The 26,091-nt window shown below is 47.7% G+C and overlaps 1 protein-coding gene across 1 annotated transcript in view; it reads right to left on the minus strand.

Annotated features, from left to right (window-relative positions):
* LOC145346425 (collagen alpha-1(XV) chain-like) overlaps window positions 1–26,091 on the minus strand; it is a 198,084-nt gene that overhangs the window by 18,490 nt on the left and 153,503 nt on the right. Inside the window, exons 31-39 of the mRNA XM_080193599.1 lie at window positions 24,814–24,856; window positions 16,601–16,693; window positions 13,275–13,303; window positions 12,583–12,711; window positions 3,613–3,757; window positions 2,649–2,713; window positions 737–865; window positions 593–652; window positions 456–497 (exon numbers count right to left, since the gene is read on the minus strand). Coding sequence (XP_080049725.1) covers window positions 456–497; window positions 593–652; window positions 737–865; window positions 2,649–2,713; window positions 3,613–3,757; window positions 12,583–12,711; window positions 13,275–13,303; window positions 16,601–16,693; window positions 24,814–24,856 — 735 coding nt within the window. The remainder of the gene's footprint in view (window positions 1–455; window positions 498–592; window positions 653–736; window positions 866–2,648; window positions 2,714–3,612; window positions 3,758–12,582; window positions 12,712–13,274; window positions 13,304–16,600; window positions 16,694–24,813; window positions 24,857–26,091) is intronic.

Here is a 26,091-nt window from a genome sequence, read left to right on the forward strand (position 1 = left end):
GGTTCCTCTGCAGCCCGGATGCGACATCCCGGACCCGAGCACCAGGCAGACAACACACCCTTCTGTGCACTTTGTCATTGTGACAAAGGACAGTGTCAATACCCTTAACCCCACTATCCCCAATTACTACTACGTTGCTTTTCACCTTCTCTTTGCCTATGTCCTGCGTCTGCATCACTGTACTGTGTGCAGTTTGCTCACCGACCTCACCTCCCTCGTTCCCGTCCAGACTGGAAGCAAGAACCTCAAACCTGTTATGCACATTGAGAGGCTGAGGCATCCGCTCCCCACCCTCCTTCCTCCACTCAGCAGCCCCCTCTTGTTCCTGACCCTTAGAGTTAGCCAGTCTAGGGGGGGGTGGATGTCACTTGCACCCCATTGACAATGGCACCCTCTCTCCCCTTGATGAGCCTCACTCTGAACTGCACCGTTAACACATAAACAACTTAACTTACCGCTGGTTTCTGATTGTGTACCGCTGGGAATGTGTTTGGTGCCTGATGTACAAAAAGAAACACGCGTGAGTGATAAACCTGGGAGCGTTCCCGTGTTTCAATTCGACTCTAAGTGCGAATTTGAGGTTCTCACTTACTGCGATCGTGTTAAATGAACGCACTGGCTCGTCAGCGGGAGCGGGTATCAGATCACCGAGCTGGCAACAGGACCACAAACAAACTATTTCAAACTCAGATCGCTCATTCTCCCACTGTGGTTAGAACTGAGATTCGAAGCTTACCTGGAGCTTTTTCCAGCCGTTGTAAACTCGGATGTAAAGGTCACCCCGATCCGTGATGTAGCCCAAGGATCCTTCAGACACTGAACGGGTGGATTTGTGCATTAGGTCCATGTTGCTGAACACTGTCACCTGTTCCAAAAATGAAATAAACAAACAAAGTTAGACACTGTTCCCATTGTCAGTAAATCAAAATTATTTGGCGAGGTGGAACTGATGCAGGAACTATGTTGGCAAGGTGACTCCTTGCGAGCTGTCCCCAGTGTACCCCCTAATTCTATTCTTTACTCCCTTTCTCTGCTTTTAAATCTGTACTCCAACCCTATAAAACTCTGTGGGTGGGAGTCTCTGGATGTGCTTGTCCCAAAACCAGAAAATCTCCCCCGTGGCAGGTGGGACAGGAAAAACTCTTTCCAATGACCGTAACGCTATATTTTGCCTCCTCTCCTTTCCTTGTCCCCTGAGTGGTATGCTTTGTCTGTACTGGGCACAAGAAACAATACTTTTCACTGTATCCCAATACGTGTGACGATAAATCAAAGAAAAAAAGAGAATCTTTACAGGATTAAAGATTATTTCCTTTCGGTTTCTTGTTAACAATATTACATAGAATTACATTAAAAGATCACCCTGAGAAAGCTGAAAAATATCTAAGCTGGACATATTATAAATGAGGGATAATGATTGAGGCAAAGTCTTCCTGCAGACGGATAGAGCGTAGGAAAGAACTCTGATTTGTAGTTACAGTTTGGCCCTTGTGTGGTTTGCAGCTCACTGAGTGAAGTTAGCCAACTGAAATGACAGTTAGACCTGTGCTGCAAGCAGAGTAAGACACTAACTTATCATTGACTGGGTGCACGTTCTGAGATGTTATATCTGAGATAAATTTTGTGCAGATTGCCTAGTTCTAGACTAGTGGGAGAATCTCCAATGGGCTTCACAGTCTTTCACTGCAAAGAAAGGAACAAACAGAGTCGTTTGGAAATATTGAATAAATAACCAGAATCAAGGAGTGAGACCTCCGCAATCAAGATAGAATAAACTAAAGTTTTACCTCTGACAATAGCTGGGGCTGAGGAAAATGTTGCATAGGACTGTGAGATACTTCTGGGTGATCCCAATAGAAGGAAATAACTAAGTTCGATGTGTCTCATCAGAGAATTGTTAGGGTAAGAAGTAAACCTGAATATACCTAAGCTGTAAGTTATAGTGTTAACGTCATGATATTTGCTTTATTTTATATATAATAACTTTTGTTTGATTATGAAAAAAGCTGAAGCGTGTGGTATAATTCTATTGGCTAAAACATGAAGGGCGATCTTACCAAAAATATTCAAAGTGCTGAATGAACGTGAAAACAGGAGAGAATTGTGCCTTTTTTTGGGAGAATTAAAAATTGAATCTTCCCTCTCTGGGGGGGGAAAAAAAAATGCAAGATCCGTTTCCTGCCAGCAGGGGTAGGGGCAGGGCCTAAGCTCACTGAAAGCCAGCAGAGGGCACAGTTGCGCACGTTCAGATGTAACCCTAACCCTAGCCGTCCCCCCATCCCCCAAGGCTCATTTCCTACACCCTGCATGGACCGATTGATTGATTGATTGTACATTCCCCCCCACTCCCCACTACCCACAGGGACTGATCAATTGCCCGCACGGACCGGACGATCAAGTTTGCAGTGCTCCCCCTGCCAATCACATTTGCAGAGCGTGCGATGTCTCTCCCCCCCCCCGCCACCCCCAACCACTTTCAGGCCCTGCTCCCGTGACACTGCCCGATGCTCACTGGGTACTGTTAATGTGCCATTTTTACGTTTCGATAGACTGTTACTCTTATACATAGACATCGTGTATTCCTCCACACCCTGTTAGTTTCTGCACTGATTCGTTCACCATTATTTGTTCTTTCTCCTTTAACTTACTGCATTGCCGACGCCTCCTTCTCCAGGTGGTCCTGCCGGTCCGGGGGGTCCGGGAAGTGCAACAGCTGCCGAGTGAGTAGAACCCATAAATAGAAGTGAATATTGGTTTCCTGTTGGAAATGTGTGAACAAAGAACAAAGAACAGCACAGGAAACAGGCCCTCCGGCCCTACAAGCCAGCGCCGCCCATTTTAACACCGAGTGCCTCGTTCCGATCCTCCTCCGACCTACGACTTTTGTCTACCCCCCAGTGGACTCCATAATAGAAGGGGTGCAAATTTAGGGAATTATACGTGCGCCAGATTCAGGGAGATCCAATTTAGGGACGATTTACTGACACCGATCAGCCTAAAAGCACGTTTTTGGGAAGAAACCGGAGCACCCGGAGAAAACCCACGTCAGCATGGGGAGAATGTGCAAACTCCCGCAGACGTTGATCCAAGCCGGAAATCCGGCCCGGGTCCCTGTAACTGCACAGCAAACGGTGATAGTCACTGAGCTGTCGTGTGGCCCGTGAATTGGTCCAGTTTAAGTGTACACGAACGACGTGAATCACGTGGCAACACTTGAAGCAATGTCCGAGAGCAGCCCTCGCACGACCCACCGCGTGTACGCCCCTTGTTGGACAACAGGGCGGACCGAATCGCCTGTGGATGTTAAAAAGAGACATCAATGGATAGAGCGTAGGAAAGTGCTCTGATTTTTAGTTACAGTTTGGTCCTTGTATGGTTTGCAGCTCACTGAGTGAAGTTGGACAACGTAAATGACAGCTACTTAGACCTGTGCTGCAAGCAGAGTAAACACTAACAGACAGTGCGGTGTTGCAACAAGGAGTTCAACTGGTGTTTTAAAACATCTCAGCGTTTACAGTGGACTAAACTGGCTGGCATGCAAAGCCTCCTGTGCCTTCGAGAAGGTTTCGAATCTTTAATTCCGATAATTGCGATACTTCAGTGTGGGCTCACCTGATCCAAAGACTCCTGGCATTCCTGGAGGTCCGGGGGGTCCAGGACGACCTCGTGGACCCACAATCCCGTACCCAGGAGGCCCTGGAGGGCCAGGTATTCCTGGTGGCCCCATTGGTCCGACAATGGAATCGCCCTTGGGTCCCTGTGTACAGGAGGAACGTGGAACACGCTGAACAAATTCATCATCTTTCCAGCTTTTCGTTCTGTTCCCCTCATCCCTCAGATAATGGGCTCGAATAGTGGATGGATTCTTCGACGTGGGAGGGTTTTATGGGCTTATATTACAACATAAGAAATAGGAGCAGGAGTCGGCCATCTAGCCCTTCGAGCCTGCCCCGCCATTCAATAAGATCATGGCTGACCTGAAGTGGATCAGTTCCACTTTCCCGCTTTCTCCCCATAACCCTTAATTCCCCTGTCTATCAGAAACCTATCTACCCGTGACTTAAATATATTCAACGAGGTAGCCTCCACCACTTCAACGGGCAGAGAATTCCAGAGATTCACCACCCTTTGAGTGAAGAAGTTCCTCCTCAACTCTGTTCAAAACTGTCCCCCCCCCCTTATCTTGAGGCTGTGCCCTCTAGTCCTGCTGTTCTTTCTGAGCAGGAAGAATCTCTCCACCTCTACCCTATCCATCCCCTTCATTATCTTATACGTCTCTATAAGATCCCCCCTCAGCCTTCTAAACTCCAACGAGTACACACCCAGTCTATTTAGTCTCTCTTCATAGTCCAACCCCCTCATCTCCGGTATCAGCCTAGTGAACCTCCTCTGCACTCCCTCCAAGGCCAAAATATCCTTGCGCAAGTGCAGTGACCAAAACTGCACACAGTACTCCAGCTGCGGCCTCACCAGTACCCTGTACAGTTGCAGCAAGACCTCCCTGCTTTTATATTCTATCCCCCTCGCTATGAAGGCCAGCATCCCATTCGCCTTCCTGATCACCTGCTGCACCTGCAGACTGGGTTTTTGCGATTCGTGCACAAGGACCCCCAGGTCTCTGCACCGTAGCATGCTGCAGCTTTTCGCCCTTTAAATAGTAATCCCTCCTAGTATTATTCCTGCCAAAGCGGATAACCTCACACTTACTAACATTGTACTCCATCTGCCAGGTCCTCACCCACTCGCTCAGCCTATCCAGATCCCTCTGCAGACTTTCCACACTCTCTGCGCAATTTGCTTTTCCACTCATCTTCGTGTCGTCAGCAAATTTCGTTACCCTACACTCAGCCCCCTCCTCCAGATCATCTATATAAATGGTAAATAGCTGAGGCCCCAGCACCAATCCCTGGGGCACCCCACTAGTCACCAACCGCTGATCAGAATAGCACCCGTTGACCCCCACTCTCTGCCTCCTATTAGACAGCCAATCCTCGATCCACGCTAACACCTTACCCCCAACTCCGTGCACTCTAACCTTCTGTAGCAACCTTTTGAGGCACCTTATCAAACACCTTTTGAAAATCGAGAAACACCACATCCACCGGTTCCCCTCTGTCTAGAAATCCAATAAATTCGTCAAACGCGACTTCCTCTTAACGAATCCGTGCTGCGTCTGCTCTATCAAACCGTTCCTTTGCAGGTGCCTCGCTATTTCTTCTTTGATGACGGATTCAAGCATTTTTCCAACTACAGACGTTAAACTCACCGGCCTATAATTCCTTGCCTCTTGCCTGCTACCTTTTTGAAACAGCGGCGTAACATTAGCTGTTTTCCAATCTTCCGGCACCTCCCCGGAATCCAGCAAAGTTTGGTAAATAATCACCAAGGGGTCAACTGTCACCTCTGCCGTTTCCTTCAGAACCCTGGGATGCATTCCATCCGGTCCTGGGGACTTGTCCACCATCAGCCCCGCCAGTCTATCAAGCACTAACTCTCTAGTGACAGTAATCGCATTCAGGCCCTCAACTCCTACCATCCTTCTATCTTTAATACCCGGCAAACTATTTGTATCCTCCTCCGTGAAGACCGAGGCAAAAAACTTATTCAAGGCCTCAGCCATTTCCTCATCTCCCACCGCTAAATCCCCCCTCTCATCCTCTAAGGGTCCAACATTCACCCCAGCCAGCATCCTCCTCTTTATATATTTGTAAAAACTCTTACTGTCCTTTTTTATATTTAGTGCTAGTTTAGCTTCGTAGTCTATCCTTCCTTTCTTTATCAACTTCTTAGTCATTCTTTGTTGATTTTTAAACCTTTCCCAACCTTCTAATCGCCCGCTACTTTTAGCCACTCTGAACGCATCAGCTTTTCATTTAATACTTTCCTTTATTTCCTTCGATAACCACGGCTGGTTATCCCTTCTCCTACGATCCTCCTTTACCATCGGAATAAATTTCTGCTGAGTACCGAAAAAGATCTCCTTAAAGATCCTCCACTGTTCCTCAGCAGTCCTACCGACCAATCTGCGCCCCCAATCTACATTCACCAATTCCTCTCTCATCCTATCGTACTCCCCTCTGTTCAAACACCAAAACATCTGCGCCACCAGCTCATCCACTGTGTTCCGAATGCTTCGTGCATTCAGATAGTGTTTTTATACCAGCCTTTATCTCGACCCTATTGAAGGAACGCTACCAACCATACTCACGCCCCCTACTCCCTTTATTATTGGGACATCCTCAACATTTTCCCGCGCCCGTACCCTCTCTTTTACTTTAGATATTGCAATTTCTAGCCCCCCCACCCCCATAGGTAAAATGTTACAATCCGTCATCAAGGAGGAAATTGCGAGGCATCTTGAAGGGAATTGCTTGATAGGGCAGACGCAGCACGGTTTCGTTAAGGGGAAGTCGTGCCTGACAAATTTACTGGAGTTCTATGAGGATGTGTCTAGGGCAGTGGATAGAGGAGAGCCGGTGGATGTGGTCTTTCTGGATTTTCAGAAGGCGTTTGACAAGGTACCTCACAAGAGGTTATTGCAGAAGGTCAGGGGGCATGGAGTTGGGGGTAGGGTGTTAGCGTGGATAGAGGATTGGTTGTCAAATAGGAGGCAGAGAGTGGGGGTCAATGGGTGCTATTCGGATTGGCGGTTGGTGACTAGTGGAGTGCCCCAGGGGTCGGTGCTGGGGCCTCAGCTATTTACCATTTATATAGATGATCTGGAGGAGGGAACCGAGTGTAGGGTGTCGAAATTTGCTGATGACACCAAAATTAGTGGAAAGGCAAATTGTGCGGAGGGTGTGGAGAGTCTACAGAAGGATCTAGATAGGCTGGGCAAATGGGCCAGGAAATGGCAAATGGAATTTAATGTCGGCAAGTGCGAGGTGGTCCACTTTGGTAGGAATAATGGTAGGAAGGATTATTACTTACGTGGCGAAAAACTGCAGCAGGCGACGATGCAGAGGGACCTCGGGGTCCTTGTGCATGAGTCGCAAAAACCCAGCTTGCAGGTGCAGCAGGTGGTCAGGAAGGCGAATGGGATGCTGGCCTTCATAGCGAGGGGGATTGAATATAAAAGTAGGGAGGTCTTGCTGCGGCTGTATAGGGCATTGGTGAGGCCGCAGCTGGAGTACTGTGTGCAGTTTTGGGCGCCATACTTACGCAAGGATATTTTGGCATTGGAGGGAGTGCAGAGGAGGTTTACTAGGCTGATACCGGAGTTGAGGGGGTTGAGCTATGAGGAGAGGCTGAATAGATTAGGCTTGTACTCGTTAGAGTTTAGAAGAATGAGGGGAGATCTCATTGAGACGTATAAGATGATGAATGGGATGGATAGGATAGAGGTGGAGAGACTCTTCCCGCTCAAAAAAGACAGTAGGACTAGGGGGCACAGCCTCAAGGTAAAGGGGGGGGGGCGGTTTAGAACGGAGTTGAGGAGGAACTTCTTCACTCAAAGGGTGGTGAATCTCTTGAATTCTCTGCCCGTTGAAGTGGTGGAGGCTGCCTCGCTAAATATTTTTAAGACGCGGGTTGATGGGTTTTTGATAAGAGAGGGGATTAAGGGTTATGGGGAGAGGGCGGGAATGTGGAACTGAGCAGCGACAGATCAGCCATGATCTTATTGAATGGCGGGGCAGGCTCGAAGGGCTAGTTGGCCTACTCCTGCTCCTATTTCTTATGTTCTTATGTTGTACCTACAGTCCTTGTTATACAATTCGCCAGGACTCTGGTCCCAGCACGGTTTGGATCAACCCCATCCCGCCCGAACAGGTCCCACCTGCCCCAATACTGGTGCCAATGCCCCATAAGTTCAAACCCATTCCTCCCACACCAATCCCTGAGCCACCCATTTGTCTCTTTAATCCTATTTACCCTACGCCCATCTGCACTCGGTTCAGGTAGTAATCCAGAGATAACCACCTTGTCGGTTCTGCTTTTTAATTTCATTCCCAGCTTTTCATACTCCCTCCCCAGATCCTCAGTCCCCATTTTGCCTATATCATTGGCACCCACATGTACCACAACGACCGGATTCTCACCCTCCCATTCCAGGTTCCTCTGCAGCCCGGATGAGACATCCCGGACCCGAGCACCAGGCAGACAACACACCCTTCTGTATTCTTTATCATTGTGACAAAGGACAGTGTCTATACCCCTAACCACACTATCCCCGATTAGCACTACATCCCTCTTTACTTCTTCCTCTTTGTCCTGTGTCTGCACCACTGTACTGTGGGCAGTTTGCTCGTCAACCTTACAGCCCTCGTCCTTGTCCACACTGGGAGCAAGAACCTCAAACCTGTTGTGCAGATTGAGAGGCTGAGGCCTTTGGGTCTCCCCCTCCTTCCTCCCCACTCCCCCCTCCTTCCTCCCACCCTTCCTCCCCACTCCTTCCTCCCACCCTTCCTCCCCTCAGCAGCACCCTCTTGTTCCTGACCCTCAGAGTTAGCCAGTCTAGGGGGTGTGAATCTCTCTTGTACCCCATTATCCAGGTTACACTCCCTCCCCCTGATGAGCCTCAGTGTCTGAAGCTCAGAGTTCAGCTCATCTACTTGGAGCTGGATCTCTTCCAGCAGCCAGCACTTACTGCAGACATGCTCACTGGGAAGGACCCTGGGGTTAACCAGCTCCCACATCATACAGAAACAGCACATCACATACCCCTCCATCACAGTCTCTTAGTGATTTCTAAACACAGTTAAGAATTTAAACATTATATATCACAGTTACAGTTAGGTTAGTATATTTAAATTGTGAGGCATGGTCCATTGCTGGAATAGGGGGCGGTATTTTATGGTCCTGTGGCAGTTTAGAGAAATATGAAGCAATGTATTTTGTAAGCAGGCACATCTGTGAAATGGTAAGAGATTCATTGGGAAAGGATACTGGTGTGTGCAGGAACGTAGGTCAATAAAACTCGCAGAGCAAATCGACACAGAATCGTAGAATCCTACAGTGCAGAAAGAGGCCCTTCGGCCCATCGAGTCTGCGCTGAACACAATCCCACCCAGGCCCTATCCCCATATCCCTACATATTATACCCACTAATCCCCTCTAACCTACACATCCCTGGACACTAAGGGGCAATTTCTTAGCATGGCCAATCCACCTAACCCGCACATCTTTGGACTGTGGGAGGAAACCGGAGTACCCGGAGGAAACCCAGGCAGACACGAGGAGAATGTGCAAACTCCACACAGACAGTGACCCGAGCCGGGAATCGAACCCAGGACCCTGGGGCTGTGAAGCAGCAGTGCTAACCACTGTGCTACCGTGCCGCCCACAAAATAAGCTCAGAAAAAGAGAAACGCAACTTACGTTTTTTTAAATTTTAGACACCAACAATACATTAACGTCTGGAACCCTACAGCTCGCCCACCCAGAATTGGAGCAGGTGAGGGTCTAACAACAGAAACCTCTGTTAATCTCAGGCAAGAATTCCCAGTGGCGCCTGAACGAGGGTCTAAAATCCCGTCCAGAATAAAAACAGAAAAAAAAATGCTGAGCGTTTAGGCTGAGGAGAATCTGTTAAAAAACAGACAAAGCAGCTGCCAATTCAGTATTTAATATTTCCTGAGGACAGTGGGAGAAGGCAGTATGGATGTAGGTGTTGGCTGGGTTCTGTTGCTCCAAAGAAGTTGTGTTACTTCCTCGATGTTTCTAGCCTTTTCCATTTTCTTAAGTTTTACATTTGCCGCGCCTAAGGTATTTTGTTGTGTTCGGTAATATTGAATTTGCCTGAGATTTATAAGCAGGCTGCAGTTGGACGATTGTGTACGATATGTACCTCGTTATAGGAAGGACAACAAAGCAACCGGGACCGGATGGGATGTACCCCAGGTTACTGTGGGAGGTGAGGGAAGTGATTGCAGAGCCCCTGGCGGTGATCTTTGCGTCGTCGATGGAGACGGGAGAGGTTCCAGAGGATTGTGGATGTGGTTCCTATTTTCAAGAAAGGGAACAGGGATAGCCCGGGAAATTACCGACCGGAGACTCTGACCTCAGTGGTCGGTAAGGTGATGGAGAGGATTCTGAGGGACAAGATTTATGAGCGTTTAGAGAAGTTTAGAATGATCAGGAATAGTCAGCACGGCTTTGTCAAGGACAGGTCGTGCCTTACGAGCCTAGTTGAGTTCTTTGAAAACGTGACTGAACGCATTGATGAAGGAAGAGCAGTAGACGTGGTTTACGTGGACTTCAGCAAGGCGTTTGATAAGGTCCCCTGTGCAAGACTTCTTGAGAAGGTGAGAGGGCATGGGATCCAAGGGCCTTTGGCCTTGTGGATCCAGAACTGGCTTGCCTGCAGAAGGCAGAGAGTGGTTGTGGATGGGTCTTTTTCTGCGTGGAGGTCAGTCACCAGTGGAGTGCCCCAGGGATCTGTTCTAGGACCCTTGCTGTTTGTCATTTTCATAAATGACCTAGATGAGGAAGTGGAGGGATGGGTTAGTAAGTTCGTCGACTGTATGAAGGTCGGTGGTGTTGTGGATAGTCTGGAGGGATGTCAGAAGTTGCAGCGGGACATAGATAGGATGCAAGACTGGACGGAGAAGTGGCAGATGGACTTCAACGCGGATAAATGTGTAGTGGTCCATTTTGGCAGGACCAACGGGATGAAGGAGTACAATATCAAGGGTAGGAGTCTTAGCCGTGTTGAAGGGCAGAAGGACTTTGGGGTCGGGGTCCACAGGACTCTTAAATTGGCCTCGCAGGTGGACAATGTGGTCAAGAAGGCGTATGGTGCACTGGCCTTCATTAATCGAGAGATTGAGTTTAGGAGTCGGGAGGTAATGCTGCAGCTTTATAAGACCCTTGTCAGACCCCACTTGGAGTACTGTGCGCAGTTCTGGTCGCCTCACTACAGGAAGGATATGGAAGCTATTGAGAGGGTGCAGAGGAGATTTACAAGGATGTTGCCTGGATTGGGTGGCATGCCTTATGAGGATAGGTTGAGGGAGCTGGGACTCTCCTCCCTGGAGAGACAAAGGTTGAGAGGCAACCTGATAGAGGTTTATAAAATGTTGAGGGGAATAGATAGTGTGGATTCTCAGAGGCTCTTTCCCAGGGCTGAAATGGTCGCTACGAGAGGACACGGGTTAAGGTGCTGGGGAGCAGGTACAGAGGAGATGTTAGGGGTAAGTTTTTCACTCAGAGGGTGGTGAGTGAGTGGAATCGGCTGCCGTCGGTGGTGGTAGAGGCGAACTCGCTGGGGTCTTTTAAAAGACTTCTGGATGAGTATATGGGATCTAATGGGATTGGGAGCTACAGATAGTTCTATGGCTTGGTAGGTATGGATGTGATCGGTGCAACTTGTGGGCCGAAGGGCCTGTTTGTGCTGTAGTGTTCTATGTTCTATGAAAAGGTTGCAGAGCTGATTCGTTTGAATGTTAACAGGGATTTGAACATTACAGTTATGAAGGGTGGCTCTGAGAAGGCAAAGAGGTGATCCGACTGAGATTCCAAAAGATTATTAAAAGGTAAAAAGTGAGGACAAGCGTGAGGTATTGCACTTTGGAAGGACAAACCGAGGTAGAACATACACGGTAAATGGTAGGACACTGAAGAGTGTAATTGAACAGAGGGATCTGGGAATAAGGACACGTAATTCCCTAAAAGTGGCGTCACAGGTAGATAGGGTCATAAAGAGTGCTTTTCAAACATTGGCCTTTATAAATCAGAGTATAAGAGTTGGAATGTTATGGTGAGGTTGTATAAGACATTGATAAGGCCGAATTTAGAATATTGTGTGCAGTTTTGGTCACCTGATTACAGGAATGATATTAATAAGGTTGAAAGAGTGCAGAGAAGGTACAGACAAGGATGTTGCCGGGACTTAAGAAACAGAGTTACAGAGAAAGGTTGAATAGGTTAGGACTTTGTTCCCTGGAGCGTAGAAGAACGAGGGGAGATTTGATAACGTTGTGTAAAATTATGATGGGTATAGGTCGAGTGAATGCAAGCAGGCTTTTTCCACTGAGGATAGGGGAGGAAAAAAACTAGAGCACATGGGTTAAGGGTGAAAGGAGAAAAGTTTAAAGGGAATATTAGTGGGGGGTTTCTTCACACAGAGAGAGTGGTGGGAGTGTGGAATGAGCTGCCGGATGAAGTGGTAAATGCGGGGTCACTTTTAACATTTAAGAAAAACTTGGACGGGTTCATGGTTGAGAGGGGTGTGGAGGGATATGGTCCAAGTGCAGGTCAGTGGGACTAGGCAGAAAAATAGTTTGGTACAGCCAAGAAGGGGCAAAAGGCCTGTTTCTGTGCTGTAATGTTCAATGGTTCTAACTATTTGGTCTACAAGATGATTGCTAGAAGATACAAACATAAAGAAAACAAAGAACAGTTAAAGAGGGGATTGGAAAGAAAATTACAGTGGCTCGAAATGTTGGCTTAGAATCCATACATTCTCTCTAAAAGATGCTCATGTAGACAGTGCCATCCCAGACTTGATGGGTCAAGCGGCTGTCTCCGTGCTATGACAATGAAGGTTACGTCACAGGTACGAGGCGTTTAATATTGTTGAGTTCTGTCACAATGTACATTTTACTCAGCGACATTGAGGATAAGAATTTTGAAAGTACTCACCACTGGCCCAGGTCTCCCGTGAGGTCCGACGGGGCCTGGAGGCCCGGGGGAATGTGACAAGAACAACCCGCTGCCCGACTCTCCCTTCTCTCCTTTTTGACCCGTTGCGCCAGAGTCCCCTTTCTCACCCTTTAAAAGGCAAAAGACAAAAACCTTCTTCGAGATGGTTCCCAAAGGTGAACGCGGTTTGCAAACTGATGATTGCAAAAACAGAGATAAGCCAGCGGCGTCAAAGATATGAAACCATTCCTGAATAGGCCCAGTCATTGTGTGACGGCAGGACGAGCACAACGTAGGAAATATATATCCAAACCGCATCGCTCAGATTTATAAACTTGTTCTTGTGGGATCAGCACAGGTATAGCCTTTGAATAAATCAAAAGGTTCCTGGATATAAAGGTCTCGACTATTCTAAAAGGTCCGGCAAGCACGAGGTCTTGTTCCGGTAGGCTGCAGATGTCTGTGACCACAAATCCTCTTGGAGCTTTGCTCCTTAGACAGGTTAAGAAGATAACGTGTGCCCTGTAAAATATCCTGTCTGTGCACAGACCTTCTATTGCTGCTTTCTCCGTGGCCCACTTTCTTAAGGTTCCACGTCGTGGTCTGAATCCCCCCTCTCCGCCTTTACTCCAGCAGACAGCAGAAATAGCATTCTGATTACAACGTTTTATTGAAAACACATAATTACTTACTTTAAGGCCGAGGTATGGTGAAAAAGGACCTAAAAAAGTAAAAGTGGAAATGAAATTTGCTACCGCATTACAAAGAAAATCAATAAAGATTTAGATGGGTCCACTAGTTTGAAAATTGTAACATTGCCATTAAATTAAACCTCCTTCTAACACAGTCATTGGGAACTGCGTGGAAAGGTAGAGTGACTGATACATCATTGTTAGTATACTGTTACATATAAATGGATACAGTTAGACCCAAAACTATTTGATAGGTTAATCGGTAATATTAGGAGTGATACAAATCAAAAAAGAGGCAGAAAACATGTAACTATACGAAATTACATAATTATATTTCATGTGTTATAGAGTTATTATATATAGATATAATTACAGGGCTCGTTAGCTTAACACCTAAATATTAATTATATAGAATGTTATAGCAGAGAGTTTAAAAATACAAAATAAGAACATAAGAAATAGGAGCAGGAGTAGGCCATCTAGCCCCTCGAGCCTGCCCCGCCATTCAATAAGATCATGGCTGATCTGAAGTGGATCAGTTCCACTTTCCCGCTTTCTCCCCGTAACCCTTAATTCCCCTTGTCTATCAGAAACCTATCTACCCGTGACTTAAATATATTCAGCGAGGTAGCCTTCGCCACTTCAACGGGCAGAGAATTCCAGAGATTCACCACCCTTTGAGTGAAGAAGTTCCTCCTCAACTCCGATCTAAACTGCACCACCCCCCTTATCTTGAGGCTGTGCCCTCTAGTCCTGCTGTCCTTTCTAAGCGGGAAGAATCTCTCTACCTCTACCCTATCCATCCCCTTCATTATCTTATATGTCTCTATAAGATCCCCCCTCATCCTTCTAAACTCCAACGAGTACAGACCCAGTCTATTTCATCTCTCTTCATAGGCTCTGGTGATGTAATCAGCAGAGCCAGCATAGCTTCATGAGGGGAAAATTGTGCCTGAAAAATACATTACAATTCTTTGAGGTATTAACGATCAGGATAGATAAAGGGAAACTGGTTGATATAATACACTTGGATTTCTGAAAAGTGTTCGATAAGATACCACATAGAAGGCTTCTTAATGATGAGAACCCATGCTGTTGGGAGTAGTGTGTTCTCATGGAGAGCGTGCACAGAGGATTGACTAATAGAAGACAAGTTGGGCATTTTTACGATGGCAACCTGTAACTGGTGGGCTGCCGCAGGTTCAGTGCTGGGTTCATGATTATTTGCGATGAGATTTGGAAGAGGGAAGTGGATGTACTATTTTTGAGGTTGAAACAAAAATGGGGGGGAATGCAAGCGGTGAGGATAATACGGAGGGATATAGGCAGATTAAGTGAGTGGAAAAAAACTTGCAGATGAAATATAGTGCAAACAAATGTGAAATTATGCACTTTGGTAGGAGGGATAAAGAGGCTGAATATTGCTCATTTCCCCAGATCTCGTTTACAGATAGGTACGTCGCAACATCGCAGGCACTGCCACCGTAATTCAGGTGCCGGCTTTGGTTTTGTGCTAGCCCTCTCCACTCTGAGTAAGGAGGGTTCGAGTCCCACTCTTGAATCTTAAACGCATAATCCAAATTACGTGTGATGTGAAGTGGTTAGACTTGAAAAAGTGACATCTTGCGGCGGTGAAATATGCGACATAAACGCGAGTTCTTTCCTTCTCTCAAGGTAGCTGGTGAGGTTCTTTGCCGAGAGGGTAAATTCGGGAAATGATCCTGATACTTACAAGTTCGTGGTGTGCTACGCTAAGGGTTTGACTGTGTGGCACGCTGTTGATTTAAACACTGCATGTGTCAAACAAATCGGAAATTTCTTCCGTAATGACTAGAACGCACATTTCCTGATGTTTGTTTCGACTTATTCTGTACCATTTTTCACAACCTAAAGTACTTTACGTGATTGTATTGAACGGTGGGGCAGACTCGAGGGCCTATTCCTGCTCCTAGTCCCAGTACAGCCAATGAACGTACTTTAGTTCCTGCTGCAACGTAGGGAATGTGGCTGCTAATTTATAGACAGCAAAGTCACACAAACCTCCCTGTAATAATGACCAGATTAGTCTGCTTTTGCTTGGTGGTTGAGGGATAAATGTTGACCGTGACATCAGGGAGAAGATCCCTGAAAGTTGGGAATCAAGTAGATAAGGTTGTTAAGAAGGCATGCGGTGTCTTGGCGTTTATTGGTAGGGGGATTGAATTTAGGAGTCGCAGCGTCATGTTACAACTGTACGCAACTCTGGTGCGGCCGCACTTGGAGTACTGTGTGCAGTTCTGGTCCCCACATTACAGGAAGGATGTAGAGGCTTTGGAGAGGGTGCGGAGGAGGTTTACCAGGATGTTGCCTGGTATGGAGAGGAGGTCCTATGAGGAGAGACTGAGAGATTTGGGGTTGTTTTCGCTGGAAAGAAGGCGGCTAAGAGGGGACCTTATTGAAACATGTAAGATGATTAGAGGTTTAGATAGGGTGGACAGTGATAGCCTTTTTCCTAGGATGGAGAAATCTAGCACGAGGGGGCACGGCTTTAAATTAAGGGGGGTAGTTATAGGACAGATGTCAGGGGTTGGTTCTTTACCCAGAGGGTGGTGAGGGATTGGAATGCCCTGCCTGCTGCAGTTGTAAATGCGCCTAGTTTGGGGGCGTTTCAGAGATCTGTGGATAGGTTTATGGACGAAATGCGATTGGTTTAGATTAGTGGGTTAGTGTTTTTTTTTAAAAAGCTGGTCGGCGCAACATCGTGGGCCGAAGGGCCTGTTCTGCGCTGTAATGTTCTATGTTCTAAGTCTCCTGCTCTTCTTCAAAATAGTAGCATGGGATCTTTCCTGTCCCCGTGGGGCTACGGTTTATCGCAGAGAGACACTGGTGAAACACTGCCGTCGTTATGCGTTCCGGCCTCTGAGAAAGGACTTGAACCTCGACCTTCTGACTTGGGCCAGACACCTGTCAGTGAGCCACGGTTGAGCGATACCGAACGTACGCATGTGTGCGATCGTCGTGAGACCTCTTCACGCGAGTAGACATTTTGTCAAACGTCAGGGTCAATTCCCACCTTGCTTGCCAGGCTGAAGGCTCTGATGAGAGCCACGATGAAGGCCAGGCCTCGCTCCAACATTACCAAAACGACGCCCTGGCGCTCGCTGACAGTTTGCCAGCTGTGGAGGGAGGACGTTTGTTGGCTCCGACTTTAAGGACATTTAATGTCATCTTAAGGTTGCGCAATATCTGCCACAGCAACGTTACTCACAGCGGTCAATTAAACCTCTCCCTGTCAAATGCAGTTTATAATCCTGGATACAGGAAGTAAAAAGAAGACAGGGTAATACCTGGCAGTCCTGGGTTGCCTTGTTCCCCCTTTTCACCTTTGCTGCCAATGGGGCCCAGTCGTCCGAAAGAGCCTTTCTCTCCCTTTAGTCCTTCTGGAAATGAATGGTTGGTTATTAGATGTTTCAGGAAGTCTTTGCATAACATCACCACTAAACCGTGCAGTTTTATCCAGTATTGCTTCCACTACATACCATAATACTGTTCCCAAAGGGACAAGACCTATGTTTGTTTAACAGAAGCACGTGATTAAAAAAAGGTTGCGGAATTTGTGAATACTGAAGGATAACGTTCCGTAGAACGGTAGAAAATTACAGCTCAGAAATGGGCCTTTTGGCCCTTGTAGTCTGTGCCGAACCATTTTTTCCCTCGTCCCACTGACCTGCACTTGAACCATATCCCTCCACACCCCTCTCGTCCACGTACCTGTCCAAATTTTTCATAATTAAAAGTGACCCCGCATTTACCACTTTATCCAGCAGCTCATTCCACACACTCTGCGTGAAGAAGCCCCCCCTAATATTCCCTTTAAACTTTTCTCCTTTCGCCCTTAGCCCATGCCTTCTGTTTTTTTTTCTCCCCTAGCCTCAGTGGAAAAAGCCTGCTTGCATTCACTCTATCTATACCCATCAAAATCTTATACACCTCTATCAAATCTCCCCTCTCTTCTACGCTCCAGGGAATAAAGTCCTAACCTATTCAATCTCTCTCTGTAACTCAGCTTCTCAAGTCCCGGCAACATCCTTGTGAACCTTCTCTGCACTCTTTCAACCTTATTTACATCCTTCCTGTAACTAGGTGGCCAAAACTGTACGCAATACTCTAAATTCGTAACACTCCAACTTTTATACTCGATACTCCGATTTATAAAGGCCAATGTACCAAAAGCAATCTTTATGGCCCTATCCACCTGTGATGTCACTTTTAGGGAATTCTGTACCTGTATTCCCAGATTCCTCCGTTCGACTGCACTCTTCAGAGTCCTACCGTTTACCCTGTACGTTCTACTTTGGTTTGTCCTTCCAAAGTGCAATACCTCACGCTTGTCTGCGTTAAATTCCATTTGCCGTTTTTCAGCCCATGTTTCTAGTTGGTCCAAATCCCTCTGCAAGCTTTGAAAACCTTCCTCACTGTCCACTACACCTCCAATCTTTGTATCATCAGCAAATTTGCTGATCCAATTTACCACATTATCATCCAGATCATTGATATAGATGACAAACAACAATGGACCTGACACCGATCCCTGCGGCACTCCACTCGTCACAGGCCTCTACTCGGAGAAGCGATCCTCCACTAACGCTCTCTGGCTTCTTCCATCGAGCCAATGTCTAATCCAATTTACTACCTCCCCATGTAATACCTAGCGACTGAACCTTCCTAACTAACCTCCCATGAGGGACCTTGTCAAAGGCCTTGCTGAAATCCATGTAGACAACATCCACCGCCTTCCTTTCATCCACTTTCCTGGTGACCTCCTCGAAATACTCTAATAGATTGGTCAAACCTGACCTACCACACACAAAGCCATGTTGACTCTCCCTAATAAGTCCCTGTCCATCCAAATATTTGTAGATCCTATCCCTTATCACACCTTCCAATAACTTGCCCACCACCGACGTCAAACTTACTGGCCTATAATTTCCTGGATTGCTTTTGGAGCCTTTTTTAAACGACGGAACAACACGAGCCACCCTCCAATCATCCGGCACCTCCCCCGTAAATACCGACATTTTAGATATGTCTGCCAGGGCCCCTGCAAGTTCACTACTAGTCTCCCTCAAGGTCCGTGGGAATACCCTGTCCGGTCCTGGGGATTTATCCATTCTGATTTGCCTCAAGACAGCCAGCACCTCCTGCTCTTTAATCTGTAAAGGTTCCATGACCTCCCTACCTGTTTGCCTTATTTCTGTAGACTCCATGCCCGTTTCCTCAGTAAATACTGATGCAAAAAACCCATTTAGTATCTCCCCCATCTCTTTTGATTCCATACACAGTCTACCACTCTGGTCTTCAAGAGGACCAATTTTATCCCTCACTATCCTTTTGCTCCTTACATACCTATAGAAGCTCTTTGGATTTTCCTTCTCTCTGTCTGCCAAAGTAACCTCATGTCTTCTCTTAACCCTCCTGATTTCCTTCTTAAGTAGCTTCTTGCACTTTTTACACTCCTCGAGCATCTGATCTGTTCCTTGCTGCCTGTACATTTCATACAACTCTCTCTTCCTCTTAATCAGTGTGACAATCTCCCTCGAGAACCAAGGTTCCTTATTCCTATTTACTTTGCCTTTAATCCTGACAGGATCGTACAAACTCTGCACTCTCAAAGTTTCTCCTTTGAATTTCTCCTCCCACTTTCCATTTACATCCTTACCAGAGAACAGCCTGTGCCAATCCACACTTCCCAGATCCCTTCTCATTTCACCAAATTTGGCCTTTTTCCAATTCAGAACTTCAAGCCGAGGACCAGATCTATCCTTATCCGTGATCAGGTCGAAACGAATGGTGTTATGATCAGTGGATCCAAAGTGTTCCCTCGCTTCCATCACCTGCCCGAACTCATTTCCCAATAGGAGATCCAATATTGGGTCCTGTCTAGTTGGCACCTCTATATACTGATGTAGAAAATTCTCCCGAATTCATTTTACAAAATCTACCCCGTCTAAACCTTTAACAGTACGCGGAGTCCCAATCTATATGTGGAACATTAAAATCCCCTACTTTGTGTTTCTTGCAGTTGTCAGCTATCTCTCTGCTGATTTGCTCCTCCAATTCTCGCTGACTATTGGGTGGTTTATAAGACAACCGCGTTAATGTGGTCATCCCCTTCCTGTTTCTCATCTCCACCCATTGGGCCTCTGTAAATAAGCTCCCTAATCTATCCTGCCTGAGTACCGCTGTAACGTTTTCTCTGACCGACGATGCCACCCCCACTCCTTTTATCTCCCTGCCTCTATCGCGCCTGGAACATCGAGCTGCCGGTCGTGCCCCTCCCGTAGCCAATTTTCACTAATGGCTATAATCTCATATTTCCACGTGTCAATCCACACCTTCAGCTCATCTGCCTTCCCCACAATACTCCTGGCATTGAAACAGACACACCTCAAAAAGATTATTTCCGCCACACTCAACCCTTCCGTTTGTGATTTTGCTTGAACAAACCTGTCTTTTTACCCCTGCTCCACTATCTGCTCTGGCGCTCTGGTTCCCATCCCCCTGCAAATCAAGTTTAAACGCCCCCCAGTAACACTAGCAAACCTCCCTGCAAGTATATCGGTCCCCTTGTAGTTTAGGCGTAACCCGTCTCTCTTGTACAGGTCCCACCTGCCCCAGAAGGGGTCCCAATGATCCAAGAATTGGAAACCCTGCCCCCTACACCAGTTCCTCAGCGACGTGTTCGTCTGCCCAAGCATCCTACTCTTACCCTCGCTGGCACTTAGTACAGGTAGCACTCCTGAGATAACTACCCTCGGGATCCTGCTTCTTAACTTCCTTCCAAACTCTCTATACTCTAATCGGTATACCTGTTGTGGAGGGGAACCCTGCTCTGCCTGTCCTTTCACATTTCCATTTCCTCCCCTCACAGTGACCCTGTGCCCTGCTGTTTAGGTGTAACTACCTCCCTAACGCTACTGTCTATATACTTCTCATTCTCCCATATTAAGCTCCTTCTCCAGTTCCCTTACACGCTTTGCTAGCAGCTGGACGCATCTTTTGCAGGTGCTGTGGTCAGGGATCCAGAATGTAGATACTTAAACAGTGTCACATTTGACTTTTAAACCGGTGGAATTATTGTGCCTCACACAGCAAGTAAGTTGACTACCCTTCTGCCAGACAGCAGATCAACCATTCATTGTGTTGTACAGCTGTTTCTTTGGAGTCATGTCAGAACAAGTAGCTGACCTGCGCCAAAGGTTCAGAGATGAGGAACTTCCTGCTGTTGCCTTTATCACATTCCTGAGCTTTCAGGTTATTATGTTCCAGCACATGGTGACTCAATGGGACAGATGCTCCAACACATTTTACAGATACTATCTGCTCAGCCTTTCATAGTCTCAGTTCCACCACTCCGTTGTTTAGGCTTGTTCCAGCAATGATAACATTGACATCAATGGCTTTGAACGTAACATGAGTTATTAGGAAATGGGAAGAGATGTGTAATGCTGCCCCGTGCATTTATCTTGGCTAATCCCCCTAATCTGCACATCTCCAGACTCTAAGGGGCATTTTAGCCTGACTAGTCCACCCAATCTTTGGACTGTGGGAGGAAACCGGAGCACCCGAAGGAATGTCACGCGGATGTGGGGAGAATTTGCAGACTCCGCACAGTCACCAAAGGCTGGAATTGTACCCGGATCCCCTGCGTGGCGAGTCAGCAGTGCTAATCACCGTGCCACCCTTACTGTAGACCTCCAAAAGGTCTGTGGAGCATCAAAGGGAGCACCGAGAGGCAGGGAGCGTGACAGCTCACCTCGCAAACTTGTTCAAAGTGAAACTGGTCACCCCCCCGACAGTTTAATGCAATACTTCGTGTCACTTTAATTGGCTTTCTTCTCTGTGATAAAGTTTACGCTGCATAATTTATTTTATGCTGCTTTCTGCGTATTGCTTTAATCAAATAGGGAAAAATTTAACTTACTCTGAGTGTGGCCTTCCTCGTTTCCTACATGTTTTGTAGCTTTCAGTGACAACCAGGGAAAAGCCTAGGGGCATTGTCCCTTGAAGAACTTGGTGCCAGGAATGGCTGGCTCATTCCTGATGAGAACGATCACAAGACCCAATGTGTAACAAAGAAAACAGATGGGCAAGTTTGTGCAAGTCTTGCATTCTAAATGTGAGGAGACTATACATACACCGGGGGGATTGAACCAAACCTTATCGTTCTTCCATCGTCCACATACCAACGATGTGTCAACATGGTAACAAGCATTGTAGGGGAAAGCCTCTATTCTGAGTGATAAAGGCAGCGTGATACACAGCTGCACCAGAGTACTTGGATGGCTGTCAGATCTATGTCCACTATCTCACTCTGCTTCTCTGCAGATAGCAGCAATTGCTCTCTCTCAGAGGCAACAGAAACCCTCAGCTTTCCAGCCCCTGATGCTTCCTTCCAGAGGGCAGGATGAAGGGAACATTCTGCACTCAGTTTGCTGATCTCTTTTCTCAGAACATTAATCCAGACACGCGCTCGCGTTAATCTGGAAATTGCCAAAACTTAAATGTTTTGGTTTCTGTAGGCAAGTCAGGAGGACTCTTAAAACAATATAAGAGACTCTGCCCAGACGCCCTCAGACCCACTCCGCCCAGACGCCCTCAGACTCACTCCGCCCAGACGCCCTCAGACTCACTCCGCCCAGACGCCCTCAGACCCACTCCGCCCAGACGCCCTCAGACTCACTCCGCCCAGACGCCCTCAGACCCACTCCGCCCAGACGCCCTCAGACCCACTCCGCCCAGACGCCCTCAGACTCACTCCGCCCAGACGCCCTCAGACCCACTCCGCCCAGACGCCCTCAGACCCACTCCGCCCAGACGCCCTCAGACTCACTCCGCCCAGACGCCCTCAGACTCACTCCGCCCAGACGCCCTCAGACCCACTCCGTCCAGACTCCGTCAGACCCACTCCGCCCAGACGCCCTCAGACCCACTCCGCCCAGACGCCCTCAGACCCACTCCGCCCAGACGCCCTCAGACCCACTCCGCCCAGACGCCCTCAGACCCACTCCGCCCAGACGCCCTCAGACTCACTCCGCCCAGACGCCCTCAGACCCACTCCGCCCAGACGCCCTCAGACCCACTCCGCCCAGACGCCCTCAGACCCACTCCGCCCAGACGCCCTCAGACTCACTCCGCCCAGACGCCCTCAGACTCACTCCGCCCAGACGCCCTCAGACCCACTCCGCCCAGACGCCCTCAGACTCACTCCGCCCAGACGCCCTCAGACTCACTCCGCCCAGACGCCCTCAGACTCACTCCGCCCAGACGCCCTCAGACTCACTCCGCCCAGACGCCCTCAGACTCACTCCGCCCAGACGCCCTCAGACTCACTCCGCCCAGACGCCCTCAGACTCACTCCGCCCAGACGCCCTCAGACTCACTCCGCCCAGACGCCCTCAGACTCACTCCGCCCAGACGCCCTCAGACTCACATCGATGTGGGGATGCCTGCATTGGACTGGGGTAAACCCAGTAAGAAATCTCACAACACCAAGTTAAAGTCCAACAGGTTTATTTGGTAGCAAAAGCCGCTAGCTTTCAGAGCGCTGCTCCTTCGTCAGGAGTTCTGTTCACAAACAGGGCATCTAAAGACACAAGCTCAATTTACAAAATAATGGTTGGAATGCGAGTCTTTACAGGTAATCACGTCTTGAAGGTACAGACAGTGAGAGTGGAGGGAGGTTAAAGAGATATGTACTGTCTCCAGCTGGGACAGTTGGTGAGATTTTGCAAGTCCAGGCAAGTCATTGGGGTTACAGGTAGTGTGACATGAACCCAAGGTCTCAGTTGAGGCTGTCCTCGTGTACGGAACTTTGCTATCAGTCTCTGCTCAGCGACTCTGCGCTGTCGTGTGTCGTGAAGGCCGCCTTACAGATCGCTTACCCAAAGATCTTCGGATAAGACGTGAAAGACACGGATCTTGGGTTCATGTCACAGTATCTGTAACCCGTTTTCCCTGTTGGCGAACACTTCAGCGGTCATGGGCATTCGGCCTCTGATCTTCGGCTAAGCATTCTCCAAGGCGGCCTTCACGACACACGACAGCGCAGAGTCGCTGAGCAGAAACTGATAGCAAAGTTCCACACACGTGAGGACGGTCTCAACAGGGACCTTGGGTTCGTGTCACACTATCTGTAACCCCCACGACCTGCCTGGGCTTGTAAAATCTCACTAACTCTCCTGAGTTGAGACGTTACACATCTCTTTAACTTGTGCTTGGTCCTCTCTCCACTCACATTGTCTGTGACTTGATTACCTGTAAAGACTCGCATTCCAACCATTATTTTGTAAATTGAGTTTGTGTCTTTAGATGCCCTGTTTGTGAACGGAACTCCCACTCACCTGATGAAGGAGCCGCGCTCCGAAAGCTCGTGGCTTTAACCTGTTGGACTTTAACCTGGTGTTGTGAGAAACCTCACTCCGCCCAGAATCTGTTAAACTCACTCCGTGAAAGTCATTTGATCCACACCATCAAAAAACTTCTGTGTGCACTCCACCCACTGCCCAATCAGCTTGTCATGATTTGGGTTTGATTTCTGGTCATCCTTTTATAGATTTCAACCCCAACTACATTATCCTCTTGATCTAAAGCTTCACTGCAACTAACTGCTTTTCTCATATCCCCCTACAAATGATAAGCAGTGCTGTTGTATCTACAATATATATCAATGCAGCTCCCTATTACGGATGTTAATTTCTTCCCAAACTGTTACACAGTCTGTTCTATTTCTCAACCTTTCATCCCACAATCAGATAATGATTCTAAGTCTTTGATCTCCGCATGGGATTCCTGATGATTGCTATTTGGATCTTACTGAGCATCCCTCCGTGTGAACAGAAGTGGAATAAAGGGATGGATGAGACAAATGAAAATCTGAGATGGTATAAGACAATATACGATGGAGTTGAGTATCATAGAACCCTTCAGTGCAGAAAGAGACCCTTCAGCCCATCGAGACTGCACTGACCACAATCCCACCCAGGCCCAACCCTCATATTCCTACATACTTTACCTGCTAACCCTTTGAACCTAAGCATTTTAGGACACTGAGGGACAATTTTAGCATGGCCAATCAACCTAACCTGCACATCTTTACACTGTGGGGGGAGACCGGAGCACCCGGAGGAAACCCACACAGACACGAGGAGAATGTGCAAACTCCCCACAGACAGTGACCCGAGCCGGGAATCGAACCCAGGACCCTGGAGCTGTGAAGCAGCAGTGCTAACCCACTGTGCTACCGTGCCGCCCCCACGATAGGTGAGCCTTAAAGCTTCTTCAGGTTGAAAATCTGTGCAACGTAGAGGTGAGGGAAGAACGGTGGACAAGGTTCTTGAAGGAACGGTATCACTGGGTACTTGTACCCTGTTGGACAGCACGCTCATTTTCAGGTCGAGATTGAAGCAGTGAGTGTGAATTAAATCTTGATTTGCGTAAATGAAATTACATTCAATTCACTGGCATCAATTCTAACACTGTAATTCCAAGCTGAGCTTACCCAGGAAGTTATAGATCACTGGTTGTTCCAACTCCCCATTGACCTAATAGGAAAAAAAAGGGGGTAAGAGAGAAGATGCTGTTGAACTGCATCGTACCACAGCTTACAAACACACTTGGAAAATGAGGGATTCCATTATGCAACAGTTGGGGAAAAAAACATCGCTACAAAGAGGTTTTAATTACACTTGAAAGAGTCTAAACCCTTTATTAACAAAATAACCTGGATCAAATTCAGAACTGATTTACTTGTAATAGTTTAAAAACACAAGGATTCATTTTGTTTGCAAGTTTGGGATCATGCATGTGAATCATCATAACCGCACAGCTTAATGAGAAATACTTCTCTTAATTGAGAACTTGCGTGCGACAGGAGACACTAGAGAATTGTTAGACCGAGTATGTGTTGGTACAGACACTGCTGTACGACACTTTTCTATGTACTGGAAAGCGCACAATACACAACTCTGTCATCACCCAGCCAGGCTTGCAATCGCTTTACACGAAACGAGAAACCACCTTACCGATGCCATGCAACATAGCAAAAATATCTTTTATTTTTATAGTTTCATGCTCTTTCTCAAGGTCCACTGACAAGGTTTTTCACATTTCTGATAAAGCAGCCTCCGAGAATGGCTCTTGTTCTGTCTCACGCTGAACTACATCAACACAAAGATTGCAGTGAATACATTTGCGATAGTGAGCCGGTTGATGACGGCGTCACTGAATCGCTGGATGAGCTCCAAAGACCCTTTGTTTGGCTCAACCGGGGGAATGAAACGTTTTGCAGGATGGAACAAATTAAGAGGGGAAGGAATGGGACTCAGGGCTGGCGTAGGCATGACGGGTGGCATTTGGTTGCGGCGACAGGGATCTCACCGGCGAGAGCGGCGCGTTGCCTCTTTTGCAGAAGGCACGCGGAATTATGTGCCACTTGAGTGGGCAGTGCCGGGTCTTCCACGGGATCGAGGTCCCAGGGGCAGAAATCCCACCATCTCAGAGGTGCCAGCCATTCAGCTGTCTTTGGTGGGTGAGCTGCTAGCAACGCGACCATTATTGAGGAGTGCCAACAGACGCTGCCCACAGGTTAGTGAGGGCAGGTTGGGGATCGCAGGGAGGGGTGCCTCTCGACAAGGGAAGAGAGTGATTCAGCCGTAGTGCATTTGAACGAGCCCACTGGGAGCCCACAGGGGTTCACTTCTTTGGGCTTCCTGTATGGCAACTGCCCCACCCACTGTGGCAGCAAGATGGATTCCTTAGATGGGTGTTAACTGCCTAC

The sequence above is a fragment of the Carcharhinus amblyrhynchos genome, chromosome 8 (genome assembly GCF_965287045.1).
Source record: "Carcharhinus amblyrhynchos chromosome 8, sCarAmb.v2.hapA, whole genome shotgun sequence".
NCBI lineage: Eukaryota > Metazoa > Chordata > Chondrichthyes > Carcharhiniformes > Carcharhinidae > Carcharhinus > Carcharhinus amblyrhynchos.